Source organism: Myotis nattereri (assembly GCF_964212035.1).
Source record: "Myotis nattereri genome assembly, chromosome: 16".
NCBI lineage: Eukaryota > Metazoa > Chordata > Mammalia > Chiroptera > Vespertilionidae > Myotis > Myotis nattereri.
The window spans coordinates 26,661,327-26,682,783 of NC_138091.1; the positions used below are offsets into that span (position 1 = coordinate 26,661,327).

General features: G+C 50.1%; 1 protein-coding gene across 1 annotated transcript in view; it reads left to right on the forward strand.

Moving 5' to 3' along the window:
- Nucleotides 1-10,627: 10,627 nt before the first annotated feature.
- Nucleotides 10,628-21,457, forward strand: part of ASIC2 (acid sensing ion channel subunit 2) — a gene marked incomplete at its 5' end in the record, with an annotated part of 817,018 nt that continues 806,188 nt past the window's right edge. Inside the window, one exon of the mRNA XM_081110185.1 lies at nucleotides 10,628-11,446. Within this exon, the coding sequence (XP_080966311.1) occupies nucleotides 10,892-11,446 (555 nt within the window). The remainder of the gene's footprint in view (nucleotides 11,447-21,457) is intronic.

The following is a 21,457-nucleotide window of genomic DNA, read 5'->3' on the forward strand; positions in this document are numbered from 1 at the left end:
GGGTGGCCCTAGCTGGTTTGGCTCAGTGGATAGAGTGTCGACCTGCCGACTGAAGTGTCCCGGGTTTGATTCTGGTCAAGAGCACATGTCTGGGTTGCTGGCTTGATTCCCAGTAGGGGGTGTGCAGGAGGCAGCCAATCAGTGATCCTTTCTCATCATTGATGCTTCTATCTCTCCTTCTCCCTTCGTTTCTGAAATCAATAACAATGTATTAACAACAACAACAAAAAGAAGGTGGGTAGGTGGGCGAGAGAGGCTGATGAGCAAAAGAGCTTGTGTAATAAGCCCAGCGATCAAAGTATGATAAATGCCACCACTGTTGACTTGTTTCCCAAGATCGGTAGTTGTAACCACAAGGGGGAGAGGAAGTTCCACCGAGAAGCAAGGCAGACCAGTGTATGGGCACTGTGTTTCTTTCCTGGTGTTCTGTAGCATGGCAGCTCACCCATGGCCAAGGTGGTGCTTATAAAGTTTTTGTTGAAGGCCTGTCTGTGGCTTATTGACTCTATGCTCCTTCATCCTCAGGTTGGAAGCAGTTGGCCCCAGGGATTGAGACCTAGAGAGAAAACAAATAGTGATGGTTTCTTTCTTCTAATTCCTTCCCAGGGGCAAGAGGGGCCGAGGAGACTCAAAGAGAAGAACACGAAAGAGAAGAACATCAAGATAAGAACAGGAAGTAAAGAATATTTTGAGAAAAGATACATAAAGCAGAGAGGTTGGGCAGGAAAAGGTGGGGTGGGGTGGGCTCTCTTAGCCTTGAGGAGAAGGGAAATGACCTAAAATCAAAGCAGAAATCTAGGCCTCTGAGCCCAGGAGTGAGGGTGGGGTAGGAGTAGGGGTAGGGGTAGGGGGCCTATATTCCAGCAGGAGCAACAGATAATTCACAGGGAGATGAGAAGAATTTCAGAAAATGACTAGTAATGAGAAGAAAAAGAAATGTGATGGGATAATGGGTGGGGTGGAGGGAGGAGACAGGGAGGCCAGCCAAGACCTCTCTGAGCAGATGACAAATGAGAAGAAGCCAGCCATGGGGGACATCTTTCCAGGCAGAGGGAAATGCAAGTGCAAAACTCCAGAAACCAGCCTGGTGTGCCTGACAGGTAGTAAGAGCTCCCATGCATGGCTGGTTCTGGGTGGAGTGTGGTCCTGCCCTCCATAACTCCTTGAAAGAAGAGGGTCTCCCAGGCCCCGCCCCCAGGGAAGCTGATTCAGTGGAGCATAGGGGGTGGGAGGGGGAGTGGAGAGGAGTCTGTAGGTTGAGCAAGTGTTGGGCAATTCAGACTCACCTGGCCCTCTCATCACACTGCTCCGGCAGATGGTGAAATGGGGTTAATGAGCGGAATCCCTAATTCTCACAAATTTTTGTCCCATTAACTGTGCATTTATGATTTGGTCAGCCTTGGGTCAAATTGCAGCGGCAGAGAAAGCTGGTGTAGGTGGAAGCCTCGGTAATGCTTTAGCATGAAGGAGGATACAACACAGAGATGTTTGGTGGTTTTCCGAAGGCCACACAGCAGGTTCATTCACACAACTGAACTCCAAAGGTCCACTCTGTGTGGTCTGGCTTCTGTACTTTTCTCCTGAAATAAGTAAGTAAGTAAATAAATAAAACAACTATAAATAAAATCTCAATAAGCTATGCATTAAAGCTATGCCTAGCTTTGCCTAATACTCCTCCCTGGTCTACCCTTCCTGACACATAATTTGCTAAGTGTACAGCGAGGTAACTAAATGGGAATAGTTGTTGTATGAGGTGTTTATTTATAAACCAACCAGAAGCAGGCAATACTTCGGTTTATAAGAGTTGATCTTTAGTGACTTTTCTTGATGGCAACAGTGAGCCAGGAGGAAAGTTGTAGATTGAGGCCCCTCTGAGTAGGAAATAATGTCATCTGTATAATTGAAAAGAATGTGTCTTTTTTCCCCCCTTTTAATTAGGAAGTGATGGTGGCAGCAGCATGTATCTGGCACATGTTAAGTAGCAAATAGCATTAGAGCTGATTGTAGATCTCAGCTTCCTAACCTTCCTGCCTGTCGCCATTAGCAGCAGGTAGGAAGCCTCTCAATCAGTGCCTCTCACGTTCGATGGTGCTCCGGGCTCCAGGTGAGCCCCAGGTGCCCCAGAGTTGGGAGAGGGTCCAGTTTCTCTTCCTGCACTTTAGAAAGGTGGCCTCTGTGTCAGAGAAAATGAGTTGCTTCATGTGTTCCTTTATTCATTCACTAGAGACCCGGTGCACAAAATTCGTGCACTGGGGTGGCAGGGGGGGGGGGATGTCCCTCAGCCCAGCCGTTCCCTCTCGCAGTCTGGGAGCCCTTGGGGGATGTCTGACTGAGAGCTTAGGCCTGCTCCCAGACATACTTAGCGCTGCTGTGGAGGTGGGAGAGGCTCCTGCCACCGCCGCTGGGCTCGCCAGCTGTGAGCCCGGCTCCTGGGTTGAGCGTCTGCCCCCTGGTGGTCAGCGCACATCATAGTGACCGGTTGTTCCACCATTTGGTTGATTTGCATATTAGCCTTTTATTATTTAAGAAGATAAGTGAATAAATTTACCACAGCAACAATCTGGGCACATTGTCTAATAGGGGGTTACATTGCCTGATATGCAAATTAATTTATCTGGAAAGTCCTTTAACCTTTAGTTATACACTTAGCATTTTGCCATCATCAAAAAGACCACAATTACACACAATTAGGGCCATACCTGAAAGTCTGGGCCAAGTAGACCATTTGAAACCTAGTCCCCATATCTGGCTCTGCTGCAGGACCCTGCAGGCTTTGCTGGAACATCTGCAAGGGAGGGGGTGGGCGGTGAATCCATGGAGTCCCCTGCACATACCCACAGTGCGAAGTAAATAGGTATTGTGAGTCTGACTGTAGAGGGAAATGTTTAATCGACTGGACTCCACAAAAGCATTTCTGAGGAGCCTGGAATATCTGATGTTTGTATATAAACCACACTGCTAATTGTTTTCCCACCTCTGAAGGGTATTGCCAAAATTAATTTGTAAAATAGCTCTATTTAATTGGCTTAAAGAAAAATAAGCTTTAGTATCATCAGGGTACTTATGTCAGACTAAAGCTTAATTTTCTTGGACTGTGTGTCTATTCTTGATAAGATTGTGAGAGGTTTTCCTTTACCTTTTAAGTAATCTACCTAGAGAACAAAGATTCTGTGTTTTATCAAAATAATTTCCTATGCTTTATGTTGTCTTTCTGGGCCTTTGATTACTTAAGAAAACTGAGTCTTCTCTGTTAAAAAAGCGAAGTTTCTTTCTCTTTCTTCCTTCCTTCCTTCCTTTCTTTCTTTCTTTCTTTCTTTCTTTCTTTCTTTCTTTCTTTCTTCCTTCCTTCCTTTCTTTCTTTTTTACAACTATGTCACTTTCTATATTTGTCTTTAAAGGCTTTGTTACTTTGGTTAAATGGGTAATGTATTGTTTCATAATGACTTATGATCCTGTTTAATAAGGAGTTTTGTAACCTTTTGATATTTTTTACAAACTTCCCCCAAATCACATTCTAAATGATTTCTTGTTGACCTTGAACTAATTTTGGGATATTCCAGAGGACCCCTGGAGCATCTCAAAAGATATGTTTTCTCTTTTTATAAAAGAGACATCACACTAATTAGGCTTATCTGATATGTTAAATTACATGGGAAGCACTGTCAAATAAGAAGTGATGCTAAATTTTCTTTAGGGTCTATTTGTATAAAATTCCTAAAAATCTGCTATGGTCTGATATGTCATCAGTCATAAGTTAAAAATATATATCACAGGACTAACCAAATTTCCTTGTCAACTTGCACGACAATGAACTCTCAGCAGATCTTGACCAATGACCATTGTTAAGTCTTCTGTCATTTCCAGACAGTTATTGTTTTACTCTGGGGATTTTGCAGAAGTTCCTGCAAAAGTGCTTGTCTTCAAGGAGATTCCCTGCAAGACTCTGACAAGTACAGGTTTCTGGTAACTAAGAAAAATTTGCCTGCATGTGGGAGGGGCCGCAATGTACCTTTCACGTGCTTTCCCAGGGCTACCTGCACAGTTCCACAATATGTGATACAATGAATGGTAGGTGGAGACGGGTCCTTGTTTTCTTTCCCCACGTCAGTAAAATGGGCCCAATACGCTGATGACATAATGTCAACGTGTAGAGACGTGGCTCTGCTGCGGGACCCTGCAGGCTTTGCTGGAACATCTGCAAGGGAGGGGATGGGCGGTGAATCCACAGGAACCCCAGGGCCCAGGCACCGCTGTAGTTCTTGGGAGTCATCTGGCTGGGTAAGATGCATGCTGTCCCAGAGGCTGTGATTGATCAAGTGCAAATCCATCCAACCCCTAAGACTGTGAAAGAGGTACCAGGGTTTTGGGGGTTTGGGAGGACTTTTCTTCCCCACCTGGCACAGTGCCTCCACCTCTGAATTGCCTGGTAAAGAGAGGGCACGTGTGGGACTAGGACTCAGAGCAGCGAGCAGCCTTTGGGAAGGCAGAAACACGAGGGAAACCGATGGAAGCTCTGGGCATCTCCCAAGCAGGGCTACCACTTGAGTTCAATGTGTCTGTGCCTCCCGAAGCTTTGGGTTGGGCTCAGTGGCAGAGACGACAGGGGAGAGTACCCCTAGGACAGTGGTAGGCAAACTCAGTCAACAGAGCCAAATATCAACAGTACAACGATTGAAATTTCTTTTGAGAGCCAAATTTTTTAAACTTAAACTATATAGGTAGGTACACTGTTATTAACTTAATTAGGGTCCTCCTAAGGCTTAGGAAGAGCCACACTCAAGGGGCCAAAGAGCCGCATGTGGCTCGTGAGCCGCAGTTTGCCGACCACGGCCCTAGGATTTTGGTCCCAGCTTTGGAAGGAGGCAGAAACCTATACGCTCCCAAACAACAATAGCTCCTAGCAGCGTGCACAGCGCTTCTCCAGGGAGAGCCTCTCTGGAAGGAACAGCATATCTTGGTAAGAACTTCACTTCCCATCAAGGGGTGGACGGAGGATATGTTTCGTTGACCGACCTCTGCCAGGGATCAGACTCCCACTTTGAGAAATGGCAAGCAGAAGAGCACTCTGACCACCAGCCCACTACCTTGAGATGCAGGTGCTGCTAGGCCCTGTAGAGTGTGTAGATACTTCAAATATCCCTGCCCCCTTTTCTGTGGTGGTCCTTGCGGCCTGCAGAGAGGGAGTGGGGGAAGTTTCCACCGCTGGAAGCTGGAATAAACTGCAGCAGCCAGTGGGCTGAACTCAGAGCGTTTGGCTGGGGCTGGTGATCACTCATGCACCCTGGCCATTAACCCTCTGCACCGACTGTTGGGCAGTCCTAAAGAGATTAACCCAGCCGTGGGCAAACTACAGCCCACAGGCCGAAGTTTGAAATGAATAAAACTATTGAAAAAAAAGACCGTACCCTTTTATGTAATGATGTTTACTTTGAATTTATATTAGTTCACACAAACACTCCATGCTTTTGTTCCGGCCCTCCGGTCCAGTTTAAGAACCCATTGTGGCCCTGGAGTCAAAAAGTTTGTCCACCCCTGGCTTGGACAATGGGAAGCTAAGGGGTGGGATAAACAGCAATATTCCCTGAGGAAATCAGGACAGGTACAAAGACTTCTGGCTTTGCCTGCAGGAGCCCGAGGCAGTTCTCATTGTTTTCCAAGTCCTGGCTCAGAATGCCCTGACACCCCCTGCCATCAGCAAGCCCAGGTCCTAGCTCAGGTATGAGCCTTGGCAACTGACCCTTCAGTAGATAGAGGCGATTGGGTGCATAGGAGGAGTGGCCACTGTAGCGCCTGGGTGGGATGGCATAGTGCCAGGGATGCCAGATTGCCCTTGAAATACAGTAATTTGGTTAATGCAGTAACAGCAGATCTTATGTGCTCTAAACAGTACCCATGGCAATGGCCAAAGGCATCTGGGGCCATCAGCTGGAATTCCCAACTCTAAGAGATGAGCAAATTGGTTATATGAGCCTGCTCCCTCCAAATATACCTTGGTTTGTGTGGACACGGTGCCTGGCCCAACCTAAACTTTCCCCTGTTGCTGTGCGAAGCAGCTTGCCACCGTTTATGGGGTTAGAGAAGCTGAGGAGCATCTATGGATACCCAAGTTGAATAGACAGTGATTGGGGGTGGGGGGTGTCCCATTCCAACGGTCATAATATAGAAGACTGGGCGAAAGAACATGACGTTGAATGGCAGTTCCCTCTCCCCTAAAACCTGCAAGAAGCTTGGCTAGTGGAAAGGAAAAATGGAATAAAAGCAACAGACTAAATTCCTCACAGGTAAAACCACTTTAGCCATGGGGACCCTGAGAAAGAAGATGCCTACCAAGAAAGGCTCCTGGTCACTAACTGGGCTGAAATCTAAAAACGGAGCGTAGCTGCCACTTTGAAATAGGGTCTCTCCTGCAAGCCGCACTTTAGGGCGAAGCCGGAACTGGTTTCCTGTCCTCTGAACCAACCTTAATAAAGGAGTTCTTTGGATTCGTATTTCTTTCTTTTTTTTAAAAAAATACATTTTTATTCATTTCAGAGAGAAAGAGAGAGGGAGAGAGAGATAGAAACATCAGTGATGAGAGAGAATTATTGATTGGCTGACTCCTGCAGGCCACTTACTGGGGATCAAGCCCGCAACCCCGGCATATGCCCTGACCAGAATCGAACCCTTGATCTCCTGGTTCTTAGGTCCACACTCAACTACTGAGCCAGGCCAGCCTGGCTGGATTCCTATTTCAACCAATAGGACTGAGACTTTCCTCATCCAATCGGAGCTGTGTAGCTAGATCCTCATTTGTATTTTCACTGACCAATCAGAGCGGCTCCACTCCAGCCAATCAGGACAGTGCTTTTTGGATTAACATACTGTGAGGATTTCGGGTCCTCATTTGCGGGGATCAGCCGCGAGAACTTGTGGCTTAGGGAGGGCACTTTCTTCCCAGGGGAGGCCTGGGAGGCCTGGAGCCGAGAAGAAGAGCTGCAGCGAGCTGGCTAGGGGCCTGGCCTGACAGGGGCCACGCCTGGAGCCCCTTCACCCCTAGCGGTTCGGCCCCACAGCTGTGCTATTTCATAACTGAGCTCTAACGCCATTGAGCTGTTCCACACAGTTGACCTGTTCGCACCGAATAAAGTTTCCTCCTTCACCCACCGCACCCCAAATTGTGGATTCCTGTTGGACTTGAATTGGCTCCAACGACTGCCCAGGATGGGTGAGTGACTTGGTACCCGGGGGCGAGGGGGAACTACTCAGTCTCCACTGGGATCCCATTGCCCTGCGTAAACGGGGCCTGTTGAGATGCGCTACGCTTGGAACGGAACACGCACACTGAAAGAGCGGAGAAACGGGGCGTACTGGTCACCATAGCCTACCCCAGTCCAGCTCCTCACACCTGACCGTGCTGCCTCCCTGGCAGCATGCGTGGTATGCACAGCCCGGCCAAGCTCCTGAAGCTGCCAACCTCCCTCTCCTCAAGGCCAGGTGGAAACTTCTTTTCCCCCGGTACAGTCATTGGGCCGCTGTCCTTGTCCCCTCCATTGGCCTGGAGGACAGTATAGCACACATGCACGCCCGGACTCAGTTCACCCAGCAAGCCTTATATGATAGGTGGCAAAGCCTGTCTTGATTAAACACAGAAACGTCTCTGAGAAAAGCTGTCCCCCGGAAGAGGACAGCCTCAAACATTGTTCCTGCTGTGCCAGGAGGCACCTGTGCCACCATCCAAACAGGTGCTGTCTATTCATACCTGAAGAGCCCGTTAACTTACCATCTTAGTCACGCGAAGGCACAGATGGAAGCCCTGAGTGATCTGATCCCCAGCCTAGAGGCCTTCATGAGTCAGTGGTTCGGATCATGGGGCTTTCTGCGGAGAAACGGTTCTTTATTTGGGGACTCATCATCTTCATCAGTATTTCCTTTCATGTGCCTAGACCAGTGGTCAGCAAATTGCGGCTCGCGAGCCACATGCGGCTCTTTGGCCTCTCGAGTGTGGCTCTTCCATGGGCCATGAAGTTTCAATCGCACTGTACATGTGCGCCCGCATGTGGTATTTTGTGGAAGAGCCACACTCAAGGGGCCAAAGAGCCACATGTGGCTTGCGAGCCGCAGTTTGCCGATGACTGGACACGGTTGCTGTAGTGTCTGTTTCCAGTGCAGTCAAGTAGCTGCCAAAAACAACACAAAAACAAAAACGAGGCGTCTCCATGCTATTGACACCTGCTCAGGCATATTGCAGGAAAGGGGGTCGTGTACGATCGTAAGGGCAGTCACGAGGGGTGGAGTGTTGGAGGAGGTCATTCATTGGATATGCCTGTCCGTTGACCCAGGAGCTGGACCGGTAATCAGAGACCCCTCTCTCCTTCCCATGCCCTTAAAATGTACATTCCACTTGCCTTCTCCACTCTAGAAGCTGCCTCAAGGACACAGCCTTGAGATAGCAAAGTATTGAGACCATTTGGATGACGAAACCTAGTGAAAGCCTCTATATAACCTTGTAAGATTCAGGCAAGCAGGTGTGTGTGTGTGTGTGTGTGCGCGTGCGCGTGCGCGTGCGCGCATAATGGGGAAGGTGGTATCGAAATGCTTCCCCCCTTCCTGAATTTGGGAAGAAATGCTTTGGATCTGCTTTCTGAAGCTGTGTTTTAGAGGCAAACGTGCCTGAGTACAAGTCCCAACTCTGGCACTTACTAGCTTATAACTTGGGCCGGTCACTCACTTTCTGTGAACCTGTTTCCTCATCTATAGATGAGGGGTAGCAACCACACAGGGGCCAAGATGGATGGCAGGGTTAAGGGAGATGAGAATGCACCCTCACACAGTTCCCGGCCTAGGACAGATTCTTAGGTCCTGGCCTAGGATAGATTCTTAGGTAGTTTGGGCATTCAGTTTGAAAACCCTGTGCCCCATTCAGGCAGCTGTACAAGGCCGGGGTCTGGGACTGTTGGGATGGCACATGAGGTTGACTGGCCTCTGCCATCTGTGCTTACTGTTTCTGTTCCTAGATCAATACACCACTGATTTAATGTCACGTGTTGCCTCAAAGTGCATCCCCACTGTTCTCAGTTTGGATCTGGTTTAGCAAGAGGCTCTGGTGGAATGGAGAGAGATTTCAGGGTAGATACCTACTAGGAGGGTCATTCCCTAAGCTGCCTTCTTCACCACCGGGTCCCAAGGAGCGTTACTTAAGCTTGGCATGCCCTGGGGACACGAGGTTGGCTCAGCAAGGCTCTTCCAGGTGGCTTTGCCCAGCTTGGCAGGATGCATTGGGCTGGCCACTGTGACTTTCTGTTCCTTAACTCCTGATGAAGATTTAACATCATTGATTCTATAGGTCCCAGTCATTTGATCCCAGGCCCAGGCAAGCCACACCCACCTGCTAGCAGGGGCGGACTTCCAGTGGATTTTCAGGAAAAAAGAGGTAGGTGGCTGCAAGCCCAGTCATTTGCTCCCACCTATAGATCCAGCTGTGCTTCCATCTGGCATATACTGGGACAGAACACACACACACACACACACACACACACACACACACACACCCCAAAGGGAATGCAGCCAGCCCTCCTAGAACCCCAGCTGTCTTTCTTCACCCTCCCTCCCCCCAGCTACAATTTCCTGCAGGCTCTGCCCGGGGAGGGGGGCAGGCTACTTGTTGCTTTCTCTGGGGGCTGCAAGGGGCGCCTGGCTTTTCTGTTGCAGGCGGGGCTCGGGCTCCCGGGAATGTACCCTCCAGCCTTTAGCAGAGGAACTGTGGTTTTTAGATTGCCCTTTCCTCCCCCGTTTGCAGCATCTCCCCTCCGGAAACCCCAGGCTGAGACTGACCTGGGAACAACACACCGTGGTGCAAAGGAATGCTGCCTCCACCCGCGTACCTGGCTCAAGGGAGTTTATCAAGTGCCTTTCTGCCACCGGCGGGGGCGGGGTGTCACGTCCTCACTCCAGGGCTGGCTTTCCACCTTCGGGGAGAAGCCCCCATTAGCAACCTTTAAAAGAGGCTACGAAGAAACTTTCGCCGGGCCCCCAGCCCCCAGCCCCCACCAGGCCTCGCCCCCGCCCTCCCCGCTGCCCCTCCCCCCAGCAGCTTGGAGGAGGAGGGGTGAGGGAGGCCAGCTCGCTCCGTGCGCTCAGGGTCTTGCTTTTCTTCCGGGAGGCGGGGAGAGGCGAGTCCCCGAGCGAGCGAGCCCCCTGCTTCCAGCCTTGGTCCTCGCCTCCCCGCGGCCGCGCACTGCCTCCGCTCCGAGCCGCGGCCGCCGGCATTTGGAATTTTGCCCCCCAAAGGGGGCCTGGAGGAGGAGAAGAGGAGGGACGGAGACCGGCGGCGAGAAACGGAATCCGGAGTCCAGAACAGCGCGGGGGAGAGGACCGAGCGGCGGCGGCGGCGGCGGCGGCGGTGGCGACAGCGGCTGGGAGGCTCGGCCGCTGCGCCCGCCCGCAGTGCATCAGCGTGGCCGCCCTGACATCTCCGGGATGGTTAACACGGGGCATCATGCACTGGTTAACAGGCTCCGAGCTGCTCAGCGACTTGTTTTAAGCATTTTCTCCCTCGCTCTCGCTTTTAATCTTGTCTCTAGTGGCGTGTGTAGGGGGGAGGACTGTATTTCCATTGGCTAAGCTCTCCCTTCCCACCCACATCTCTTCCACATCACCTTGGTGTCTCCCTAAATAAAACCAGCCCTCCTTATCGCCTGGAAAAAATCAGGAGCTAGAGTTTGAATGGGTTTTATATAAACACTCACCCCCGTCAGCTGGCGGCTGGGCTCTCAGGATAAACTCACCGCACCTGGCCTGATGCTCGTCTGGGGTTCTCTCCCTTGAACGGCAAGCTTTAAGCTGAGCTGGAGGACTGGGAACTCTCTGAAATTTGATCAACCTGAAGCCAGTGGCGGAACTGCACAGGGTCCCCATGGACCTCAAGGAGAGCCCCAGCGAGGGCAGCCTGCAGCCCTCTAGCCTCCAGATCTTTGCCAACACCTCCACCCTCCACGGCATCCGCCACATCTTCGTGTACGGGCCGCTGACCATCCGGCGTGTGCTCTGGGCCGTGGCCTTCGTGTGCTCCCTGGGCCTGCTGCTGGTGGAGAGCTCCGAGCGGGTGTCCTACTACTTCTCCTACCAGCACGTCACCAAGGTGGACGAGGTGGTGGCCCAGAGTCTGGTCTTCCCAGCTGTGACCCTTTGCAACCTCAACGGCTTCCGCTTCTCCAGGCTCACCACCAATGACCTGTACCATGCCGGCGAGCTGCTGGCCCTGCTCGACGTGAACCTGCAGATCCCGGACCCCCACCTGGCCGACCCCGCTGTGCTGGAGGCCCTGCGGCAGAAGGCCAACTTCAAACACTACCGACCCAAGCAGTTCAGCATGCTGGAGTTCCTGCATCGCGTGGGCCACGACCTGAAGGATATGATGCTCTACTGCAAGTTCAAAGGGCAGGAGTGTGGCCACCAAGACTTCACCACGGTGAGTACTTGGTTTTCAGCTTACTCTTGTGCTCGGTCCTGTTGGGAAGAGCCACGCCAGTGGTCTCCTGCTTGGTCCGGGGTCTCCCTGTGCTTTGGAGCAGGGGAGAGGGTAGTTGGCCAGAGTTGTTGGAACTGATGGGAGAAGTCTGCCTGCTGGGAGGGAGCACTGTTGTCTGGTCAGATGTGGGGGGTGAGGAGGGAGCTTGCCGTGGGGGTTCACGTCTCCCCATGTGCTGAGTGGGCCTCCTCCCAACCAGAGGGAGGAGGCCTGATTTGTCTGTTGTCCAGGGCATTTGGTGTCTGAGCTGCCTGATTGGAACAGCTTGTCATTGACGAGGTGGCATTTTTTTTCCTCTCTTTCTGCTCGGAAGTGCCATCAGGCACTGCATCCTGTGGGCTGGGCTGAAGCTAAAACCGCCAGAGAAGGGGGTGTGGGGCCCCAGGCAGCCTGGATGGTTCCAGCGGCTTTGGGAGCTTGCTGGAGCAGGTGCTGCTAGCAAAGGTGTGGAAGTCTCTTTGCTTCCTTTTCTCGTGTGGATTCAGAGCTCCGAGTGGGGAGAGGAGAGGCCGGGGACACCAGGTCTCCATGGGTCCGATGGCAGGTCGGAAGCAAAGAGATGTCCCGGACACTTGGGCCAAAGAGGAGGCCCGTGGGTGGGGTGGTCAGAGACGTGCCTGGGAGGGTGAAGTGGCCCAGGCTGGCTTGTCTGGGGGCTTCAGCTTGAAACCGAAAGACTCGGTTTGCTGTCTGTACAATTGCTTAACAATGCGAATGTCAGAGGAGTGGTGTGGGGAGCGGGGAGCAGCTGTGGGACTGGGAAGCCTGGAGGAGGAGTGTGGAGCTGAGTAAAGAGGAGAAGCTGAGGGGACGGGGCTGAAATTCAGGATGGGGCTTCCTGGAGGGGCCGAGAGGGAGGAGAGCTGCTGCAGCCAGGGTTCTCCGTTTGCCTACTTAGTGGGCTGCTAGGCATAACTTGGCATAGCCGGTCGGAACTGCAGCTGCAGACAACTCCTTTCTTCCAGGCAAGTCTGGGGCATCCGGGTATGTGGGACCCTCCAGAAGCCCAGTGTGGCTGCTTCTCCCATTGCTGCCTGAGGGAGAACTGAGAGCTTTGGAGTCTCAGAGCCGTGAGTCATATTGTGATTGTAAGTTTGGGATGGCAGGTGCAGCGGTTGCAGCGGGACTGGACTCTGTCATCAGCACTTGTCTGGGGCCCTCTGCCTGATTAAGACGTACCCTACCTCTCCTATGGTGCATCCTTCTCCACCTGCTCTCAGATCCACTGCCTACCAGCCTCTTGCTCTGAGTTTTTTTTTTTTTTAATGCTACCATGAGTCTCTGCCTGCAGCCTCGATGCTTGCTGTTGGCTGTCTCTGATTCTGAAAAAGCTCAGAATGCCAGGGGGCACTGCCTCTCACAGCCTGTTTCCTGGGGGAGCTGTTTTGTATGATCCACTTTAAACCTCGAGGCGGGGGGAAAGCACAGCAAAATCTGTAATAGTGTATGCTAAAGAGGAAGTGAATCTGAGCTGGGAGCAGGGACCAGCAGTACTGAAAGCCCTTCTAAAGAGAGCAAACAGGATCCTAAAACATGTCATGCACAAATGATGTCTTAGGTGGCTTGGGGAGAGATGGGGGAAATGCCTCGTTCTTGGGGGCTACAACCATCCCTGTATTCCACCCCATGCTTTCTAGTGCCGTGGCAATGCTCAGCTCCACTAGTGCACCATGCAGCTCAGAATGCACTCAGCTGGTCCGCTGTCTGCCTGAATCCACATGGAACACAGACGGCTGAGAGAGGGCGGCACAGAGAGAAACTGCAGTCAGACCCTGGACAGAGTTCGCAAGCATTCTCATAGCCACATGATCAACTAGTGGCTTCCTCTCCATTTATGACCAAGTTCCAATTTGAAGTAAAGGTTCTTTGACCTCGGGCTGCTTGCTGTTTTGCACTTGGCACATCATTTGAGTTGCTGGGGTCCCAAGAGGCTAAAGATCAACTTGTAAAGCCTTACCTGAGCCTTCGACCGCCCCAGGGCGTGTTTCAAATAGTTAAGTTGCCTGTGGATACGGTTTATTACTCAGTAAGTGGAATGTCATCCTCCCAAGTTCAAGACTGACCTGGTTGAGGGTCCCTCCTTGGACTGCCCCTCGATGTATGGGCTCCCCCAGGACTGAAAAGGAGATGAGCTTCAGGGATGGATCTTCAAGTTATTCAGGGAGGGTCAAAAAGGGCAGGCACCCCAGGAAACTTGGAGGAGACCCCACCCCACATGTTAGGCTGGCCTTTTCCACCCATTGATCACAGTGAGCAGCCATGTTGAGCCTCTACAAGGGAGAACATGATGCCAAGCTTGTTCCAAGACCTTCCCTTCCCCCTTGTCTCCCTGTCCTTTGGCCTGGAGGACAGGTGTGCTTCTTCTTGGGCTCCCACAGCAGAAGGGAGCAGAGGCCTTGCAGGTGGTGGTGGGAGAAGTGGGTTCACTGGGCTCTCTGTCTTTCATTCTCTTTGCTGCACATCCCTCTCCATGCGACTCCTTCACTAGGCCCTGCCGGGGGCTGTCCCATACTGAGTGGCTTCTATCTCTAAGTGCTGTGGCTGACATATTAGAAAAGTTAAGTATGAACGTGGTGGTGTCACAGGTGGGTTATGTTTTCTGTTTTTCTTTTTCTATAAAGCATCCCTAGTGCCATCTCCAGGGCTAATGCTTTCACATAAGCTTCCTTATTTTAAGTTCTTAGCTGGTGTGCAGTGAAGCGCGTAATACTCTCTAATTAGTGAACGAGCCATGCTTCTAGGTGAGTGAAAGGCTGTTTGTGGAGGTTAAAAGCCAGGTGTGGCATTCCAGCGGCCATGTAAACACGTGTGCTCCAGTTCATGCAAGTGCACTCTTCGCCCTCACCTGGGGCAGTCTGACTGCAGGTAGCACATGCTTTTCCTTCCTGGGAAAGCAGAAGAGGGCTTTGGTTCCTCGGTGTCTATACAGTGGCGATTCCCCCACTGACCTAGAGCGGGAGGAAGGGGAGTAGGGAGGAGAGGGCTGGATTGGTGGTAGTGGTGGGGATTCTCCAGCCGTGATGCTGGCTGATCTGAGGTTAAGATTAGAAGTAGGAAGACATAGGTTGGAATCCCACCTCCATCCTTTTCTAGCTTATTTCCTGGGTGGTAATTTGTACCTTCTCTAGGCCCTATAACATATGATAGTAGCACATGATTTTCTGACTCACAGGGCTGTTGGGAGGATGAACCATATGAGACAATATGCGAGAACATTCTTTTGTACATGGTGCCAGCTATGCAGATGTAAGGCAGCTTATTATCAACATTACTAAGAGGTTATTGTCCAACCCACCTGCCCTGTTTGCGGCCCACCATAGGAGCCAGGGGATGAGTAACGCTGTAAGGATAAGCCAGGAAGGGGGAGGCGGCGGATGCTTTTCTTTCGGAGCCCGTGGTAAAGCCCAGTCTTACCGAGATGGGTTTCTTAGAGTGGAGGTCACTGTGGGTTCAGTAGTTAACCACTGCTGACAGGTGGCATCCCCACTGCTTGTGACTGTCACGGGGCTGCTCCATGTTGCTTCTCTGCTGTCACATTCAGGAATGCCAATGACCCTTCAGTTCGCATGGTTAACCTGCTTTCCATAGTCGTGGGTATTTGTACTTTAAAATTGAGATTTCTTAGGAGAAGCATTTATTTTCTTACTGAAAGGAAGATCTCTCCACTGAGATCTTGTTAGAGGCACTTCTAGGGATATTTTTTATCCACATCCCATTGCTCATAGAGACATGGAGGGTAAGGTTTGGGAGGCGCACGGGTTGGGTATTCTTGCTCAGGGCTGGTGAGGCCATAGTAACCTGAAATTACTTCTAAATACACGAGGAGCTGGTGTGTGAAAAATGTAGGCTTCGGGGTGAGGTCTGAGTTGCACTTACAGTTGTGCCCTCCATTCACTGTGCAATCTTGGGCAAGTTCCTTAACCTCGCTTTCCCCACTCTGAAACAGGAGCGATAACACTACCACTTAGAGTTGTGGCACTGGCCCAGTGAGGCAAGGTGTGTCAAGTTCTAGTGCGTGGCAGACGCCAGCTGCTGGGTTGCTTGGTGACCGGCAGGAGTACTGCCCGAGTCTGCACTTGACACGGGCTCTCTTGACTCCAATCCAGCGCTCTTCCCACTCGTCCACACTGTGACTCACCAACAGCTTCAGAGCACAGGCAACTTCTGTTTGTGGGGCTTGTAATTTTCATGATATGTTAAACTTTCCCTCTTCCCCGTACTTTTCCTTCGTATCAGTTCTGCTGCCTACATGTCCTCTCCTTACCCACCATCTTGGCTTCCACATCCCAGCTGGTGCTCCTAAACTCAACCCAGGAACCTTGTGCTTACCTCCAGATAGGCGTCCGGTGACCTGTGGGCCAGGCACACGGCATTTCTCACAGCGTGTCTGTCACGTGAGCGCACGCACATCCATCCCTCGTCAATCAAGTAGAGCAGGCAGTCTGTAGTGTGATAAACACAGACTGGATCCTTGCCATCGGAGGGCTCATTGCCCGTTTCCCATCACCTCCAGATGGAGGACTGGCGGAGAGCAGGAGTCTTGTCTCGTTGAACACATGGTCTGCAACCATCATGCCAAATACAGGGATGTAAATACCCAGTAAAGTTTTGTTAGTTAAATCCTTCCTTTTTCTTTCCTGAACTGACCCAGCATTCTTTCCTCATAGGCCTTTTTTACTTACCGTTCGGACCTCTCTCTCCATGTCTATCTATTTAAATCTGTCTCATCTTTTAAAATCCAGCTCTAGTAGCCTTCTCTAGGAGACCATGGCCAGTCCTTCGCCCTACGACCATAATCTATGTTAATCTCATCTTTCTCTTCCGAACGGCATTTTGGCTTCTTCCTCAGTGAGAGCAGTCGTTTTGCTTTTCCTTGCATTAGACTCATGAAGTGTTGAGGCTAAAAGGGACTTTAGAGATAATTCAATTTCATACTTGAATTCTTTAACCACTGATAATTTTTATACATTGCCTATTTCTGTCTCTCCTCCCTGTAAAACATGATGGCTTGACTAACTTTTTATTCGTAGGATTTAGAACTGCTTAGCACACGGGGAGCTCTCGAAACGTGTCTTTAGAGTGTAAGTGGGCTTGAAGTTTTAAAATGTAAGGTGACTCCGTAGCTGATTAGTGGCCATTTTTCAGCCTCCCTTTTCAGTAGAGGGACCTGGGTTCCACCTGCATTGAGGTGACGTGTCCCATGATTGTTATTATTTTAATAATAATACACTTTCTGATTATAGAAACAATCCATGCACATTGGGAAAAACTTGAGAAGTGAGAGAAAGAATTAGAAAAGGAAGAAAAACTGCCCTTAATGTAATTGCATGTGTTAATCTGGCATTTTGGGAGTAGTGCCATTCGGTCACATAATGTGTGTATGTGTGTGTCCCCGTGTCTGGGGTCACACCTGTATGTCTGTTGCTATGTCTGAGACACAGTACACACCCAGTCAGGGTCAGCTTGCTCTCTTCTTACTGGTCCCCTGGGTGATGTCCATGGGTCTAGAGATTTCCTCAAAGGTCCATTTAGAGTAAAATTAAATCCAAAGATGTGGATCTGATCACTACCCTTTTTATGGGATATGCTTTATCTTATTGGCCAGAAGCACCCAGGGATAATTTGTGATACAGTGGGGCCTTGACTTACAAGTGTCCCGACTAACGAGTTTTTCGAGATACGAGCTGTCTCTCGGCTGATTTTTTACTTTGAGTTGCGAGCTAAAATTCAGGTTACGAGCCAGCTTCAGATACCCCACCGCTAGTTGGCGCAGCGAACGTCACAGTGAACGCCACAACATCAGCCCAGTATCACGTGTCTCACTCGTTCACTTTTTGATTTGACATACGAGTAATGTGAGTTACGAGCTCCGTCATGGAACGAATTAAACTCGTAAGTCAAGGCCCCACTGTATTCCCCTCTTAGCTCAGCCTCCGTGGGTTTTGCGTTCACAGCTGAACATCTTGAATGTACTTTATTGGCATGCAGCTGTGCATTTTCCTGGAGCCCACCGTTTGTTAAATGTTTGCTAGGATAAACCAGAGATGTGTTTGTTGACCCCACATTAGCCCCCTACTGAGGCCTGACCTTGCTTCTGGCCGAGAACCAACCCAGTTTCTCCTTGCATGACCATCTACACTGCACATGGGTGTAGACCAGGGGTTAGTAGTGGGCAAACTTTTTGACTCCAGGGCCACAATGGGTTCTTAAACTGGACCGGAGGGCCAGAACAAAAGCATGGATGGAGTGTTTGTGTGAACTAATATAAATTCAAAGTAAACATCATTACATAAAAGGGTGCGGTCTTTTTTTTTTTTTTTTTTTAGTTTTATTCATTTCAAACGGGCCGGATCCGGCCTGCGGGCCGTAGTTTGCCCACGGCTGGTAGACTCTGCTCCTCCCCAGCTAGTTTTATGTCAAAATGGCTTAACTGATATCTAATGCAAATTAGATGATCACTCATATTCCTCAAGATGCTCCGAAGTTTTGTGAGCATTTGCGTGTGCTTGGAGAGATAACCCCTGCCAAGCTGGGTGGGCAGTTTGCCATGGTGCCAGTCTCTGGTTGGGAATCTTCTAGATTGCAGAATTTAGTTGGAAGCACTGTGCAAGTAAAGCTCTCAGGTGGGTATTGAATTTTCTGATGTGATGAAGGGATAGGACAGTGGCTGGGAGCTGACTGTTCTAATGACCTATGCCATCTATTTGCAAAGTAAAGCTGAAGCTGCTGTACAGGCCACTGAATTAATGGCCTGGCGCTCGTGGGGTGAGTCTGTATGTCTGTGCCTCTGCCCTTGGGACTTCTTAGACTCAGGGCTGCAGATGAAAGGAGGCCACCTGGGGGCTTATTGCATTGGAACTAGTCCCTCTCCGCCTCGCTACAGTGGTTCCCTTTTCCTCTCTACGGAAAGTCCTTCCTTTAATGAAGAGATGAGTTTGAGAAAATTTTCTGTAACGTGAATCCTAGTTTGCTACTGATTTTTATAGTAAGAGATCCTATTTTAAAAAAAAGTCCCCCAAAGACTGAATTGGTAGCTGTCAGGGATGTTGCTCCATAGAGCAATTCATATTTCAAAGCACCAAGTATTCCATTCTCTCCGACTGAACAAAAACATACTGCCTGGGTCTAGAGATATCTGGAAGTGTGCTGCATGCTTCTTCTTTTTGTGTGTGAGTGTTTATGTTTGATGGAACTGGGTTGAAATATCAAACTTGCACAGCAGGGCGGTTTGACCCGCGATCTATTACAACCTGAAATGATGGCCGACATCACCCCTGTGAGTTTGAAATTCCATACATCACATTTCTCCCATGCAGTGGACTTAAAACCAGTTCATACAGACCGAGAGTAGTGGTTGCTAGGTCGTGGATGTCTCCAGGACTCAGAAATACATGTTCATTATTTGATAAATCTAAAACCTGGGACAGAAGCCCGTTCATTTGGGAACACCATCCAGAAAAGTGTCATCCTTTGGATGCTAAAGCATCTTCCCATCTCCCAGCACCTACTGTCTCATGACTCAGGTACATTCTCTGTTGATTACCTCAGTGGCCATGGAAATTGATACTCAGGAGAAATAAAACACGAAACCCAGAAGGGACGTATTTGCCTGGGTTTAATGTCTTCTGCTGACCGAGTTGCACAACCTTGGGCAAGGTCATTAGCCTCCATGGGCCTCAGCTTCCTCATCTAAAGTGGGAGTGTTGAACTAGGCGATTCCTAAGGACTTGCCAACCTGTAGAACTCTAAGGCAATAGAACATAATAAGAATTTATTTCCTGATTGCACATTTGTTTGCTGCCACTATGACTTTAACTTGTATTTGGGGGTGGGTTGGTGGGGGGAGAATTGATGTTATTTTGTAACTAGATATATATTTATCTATTTGGAAGCAGTGACTACCAGTGGCTGTAGTGGGAGGAGGGATGCACAGGAACCTATTGTCAGAATCCTGTCCATGGACCATTATGTATCTGGCTGCACCCCGTTGGTCTGACTGAATGTTTCCAGCACCCTAGTCCTGCAGTTGCGAGTGGGGTTCATATATAAATTAGCAAGGACATCTATGGAAGACGCCGTTAGCCCCGATCCCCTTTACTGCTGCTGGGGTACAGCTCCTGGCTCTCACATCTGCTCTGAAAACAGGAGCCTGCCCTTAGTTGACGAGTAGGGGGTGGGGGGTGCCTTTTCTAAGATACCCAGGAAGTTGTGCACCTCCCTGCTGCCTGGGGGAAGCAGTGGGCAGTGACTTACTGACATAACAGCACACAAGGCCAATCATCTTGCCTCAAGACCAAACAATCTGTGGTGCAGTATACACCTCAGAGCTTCTTGAAAGGGGTTGGGCTGAGCTAGACTTCCGAAAGCCACAACTTTGCTTACCATTTCTCCTGCCCCGTCCTGTATGCCTCATTCCCTTCCAGGCTTTTGCCGATGTCATTTCCTCGGTAAATCATCTTGGCTCTGCCAAGGAATCCAACCCTGTTAGCAATTAGTTTTAGCTTCTCATTGGTTTGGAATATGGAGAATCACCTAGTCATATGCACCTCTGTCTGGCTTAGAAAGAAAGAAATACCACTTCAAAAGTCTTTTAAACCTTGGACTTTTACATTTTTTAAAAATAGTTTTTTATTGATTTCAGAGAGGAAGGGAGAGGGAGTGATGGAAACATCAATGATGAGAGAGAATCATTCATCAGCAGCTTTCTGCACGCCCCATACTGGGGATTGAGACTGCAACCCCAGGCATGTGCCATGACTGGGCATGTGCCATGACTGGGAATCGAACCATGAACTCCTGGTTCATAGGTTGACACTCAACCAGTGAGCCACACTAGCTGGGCAACCTTGGACTTTTTAGATCTGTGACCTCAACTGGGGCCGGTAACTATTTCCAAGGGAGATTTTTCATAATTCAAATGAGCATCTCTCTGATTAGGGAGTCACTGCGATGGGCACAGCTGCTTTGTTCCTCTTCGAAGCTTTTTGCACAAGGAAAGCCCTTTCCAGAGTTGCCCATATCCTCTGAGCCGAGCTAGCCCCACTCTTCCAGTGGCTGCACACCCTAAGCTGCTCACAGTCCAGCTCACAGCTTTATGAACGCCTGCATTCTCATCATTTCCAGTTCTGCTCTCTCTGAAAGCTTCCCTTTCCTGCTCCCCCACCCCTCTCCGGCCTTCACTGCCATTTCATCCTGCATGCCCATCAGCCTGGCTTCAAGCCACAGGGAGGGGGAGCCTGCCTTTGATGTTGGCAGTGGCTGGGGCCCATCTATAAAGCAGGAGGCAGTGAGAAATGTACAGTTGACCAGGGGTGATGCTCCTCATATGTCACGGAAACCATGAGTGATGAGGGGCGTAGGATAGAACAGAGACTGTTTAGCCTGAAAACGGAAGGGGGTGACTCAAGGCAAAATGATTGCTGTCTTCAAACACTTAGAAGGCAGTCATAGGGAAGAGGAATGGCACTTTCTCCGTGTGAGGCCAGAGGGCAGAGCTAGCCCCATCGCGTGGGCAGGAGTTCAGAGAGGTGGATACTTGCTGATTGGAAGGAGCTGCCCTGGGAGTTTAGAGTACCTGTGTCCTGTCACCAGCTCTCACTGAGGCCATGCAATTGCTTATTGGTAGCGCTGTAGACGTGGATCAATGTCAGGTAAAGAGCAGGATTTAATGACCTCTGAAGTTACTCCCAACTCTGAGCATCGTTGATTCATTTCCTTCTGGAACAGATATTTGGGCGATGGCATTAGAGTTGATAACAGATGTAAGCCAGCACATCCAGCCTGCAGAAACACCCCATGTCCCAACACCGTGTAGCCTTGAGGCTCAGTGTCGCAGAAGCTGGGAATAAGAATAGTGCTGGGGGAGATTCCTTGGAGGAAAAAAGAGCAGGTATTCATTCAGAGAGCGGGCAGGAAGTGTGTGGGTGGTGGTGGCCAGGAACTCCGGGGGCT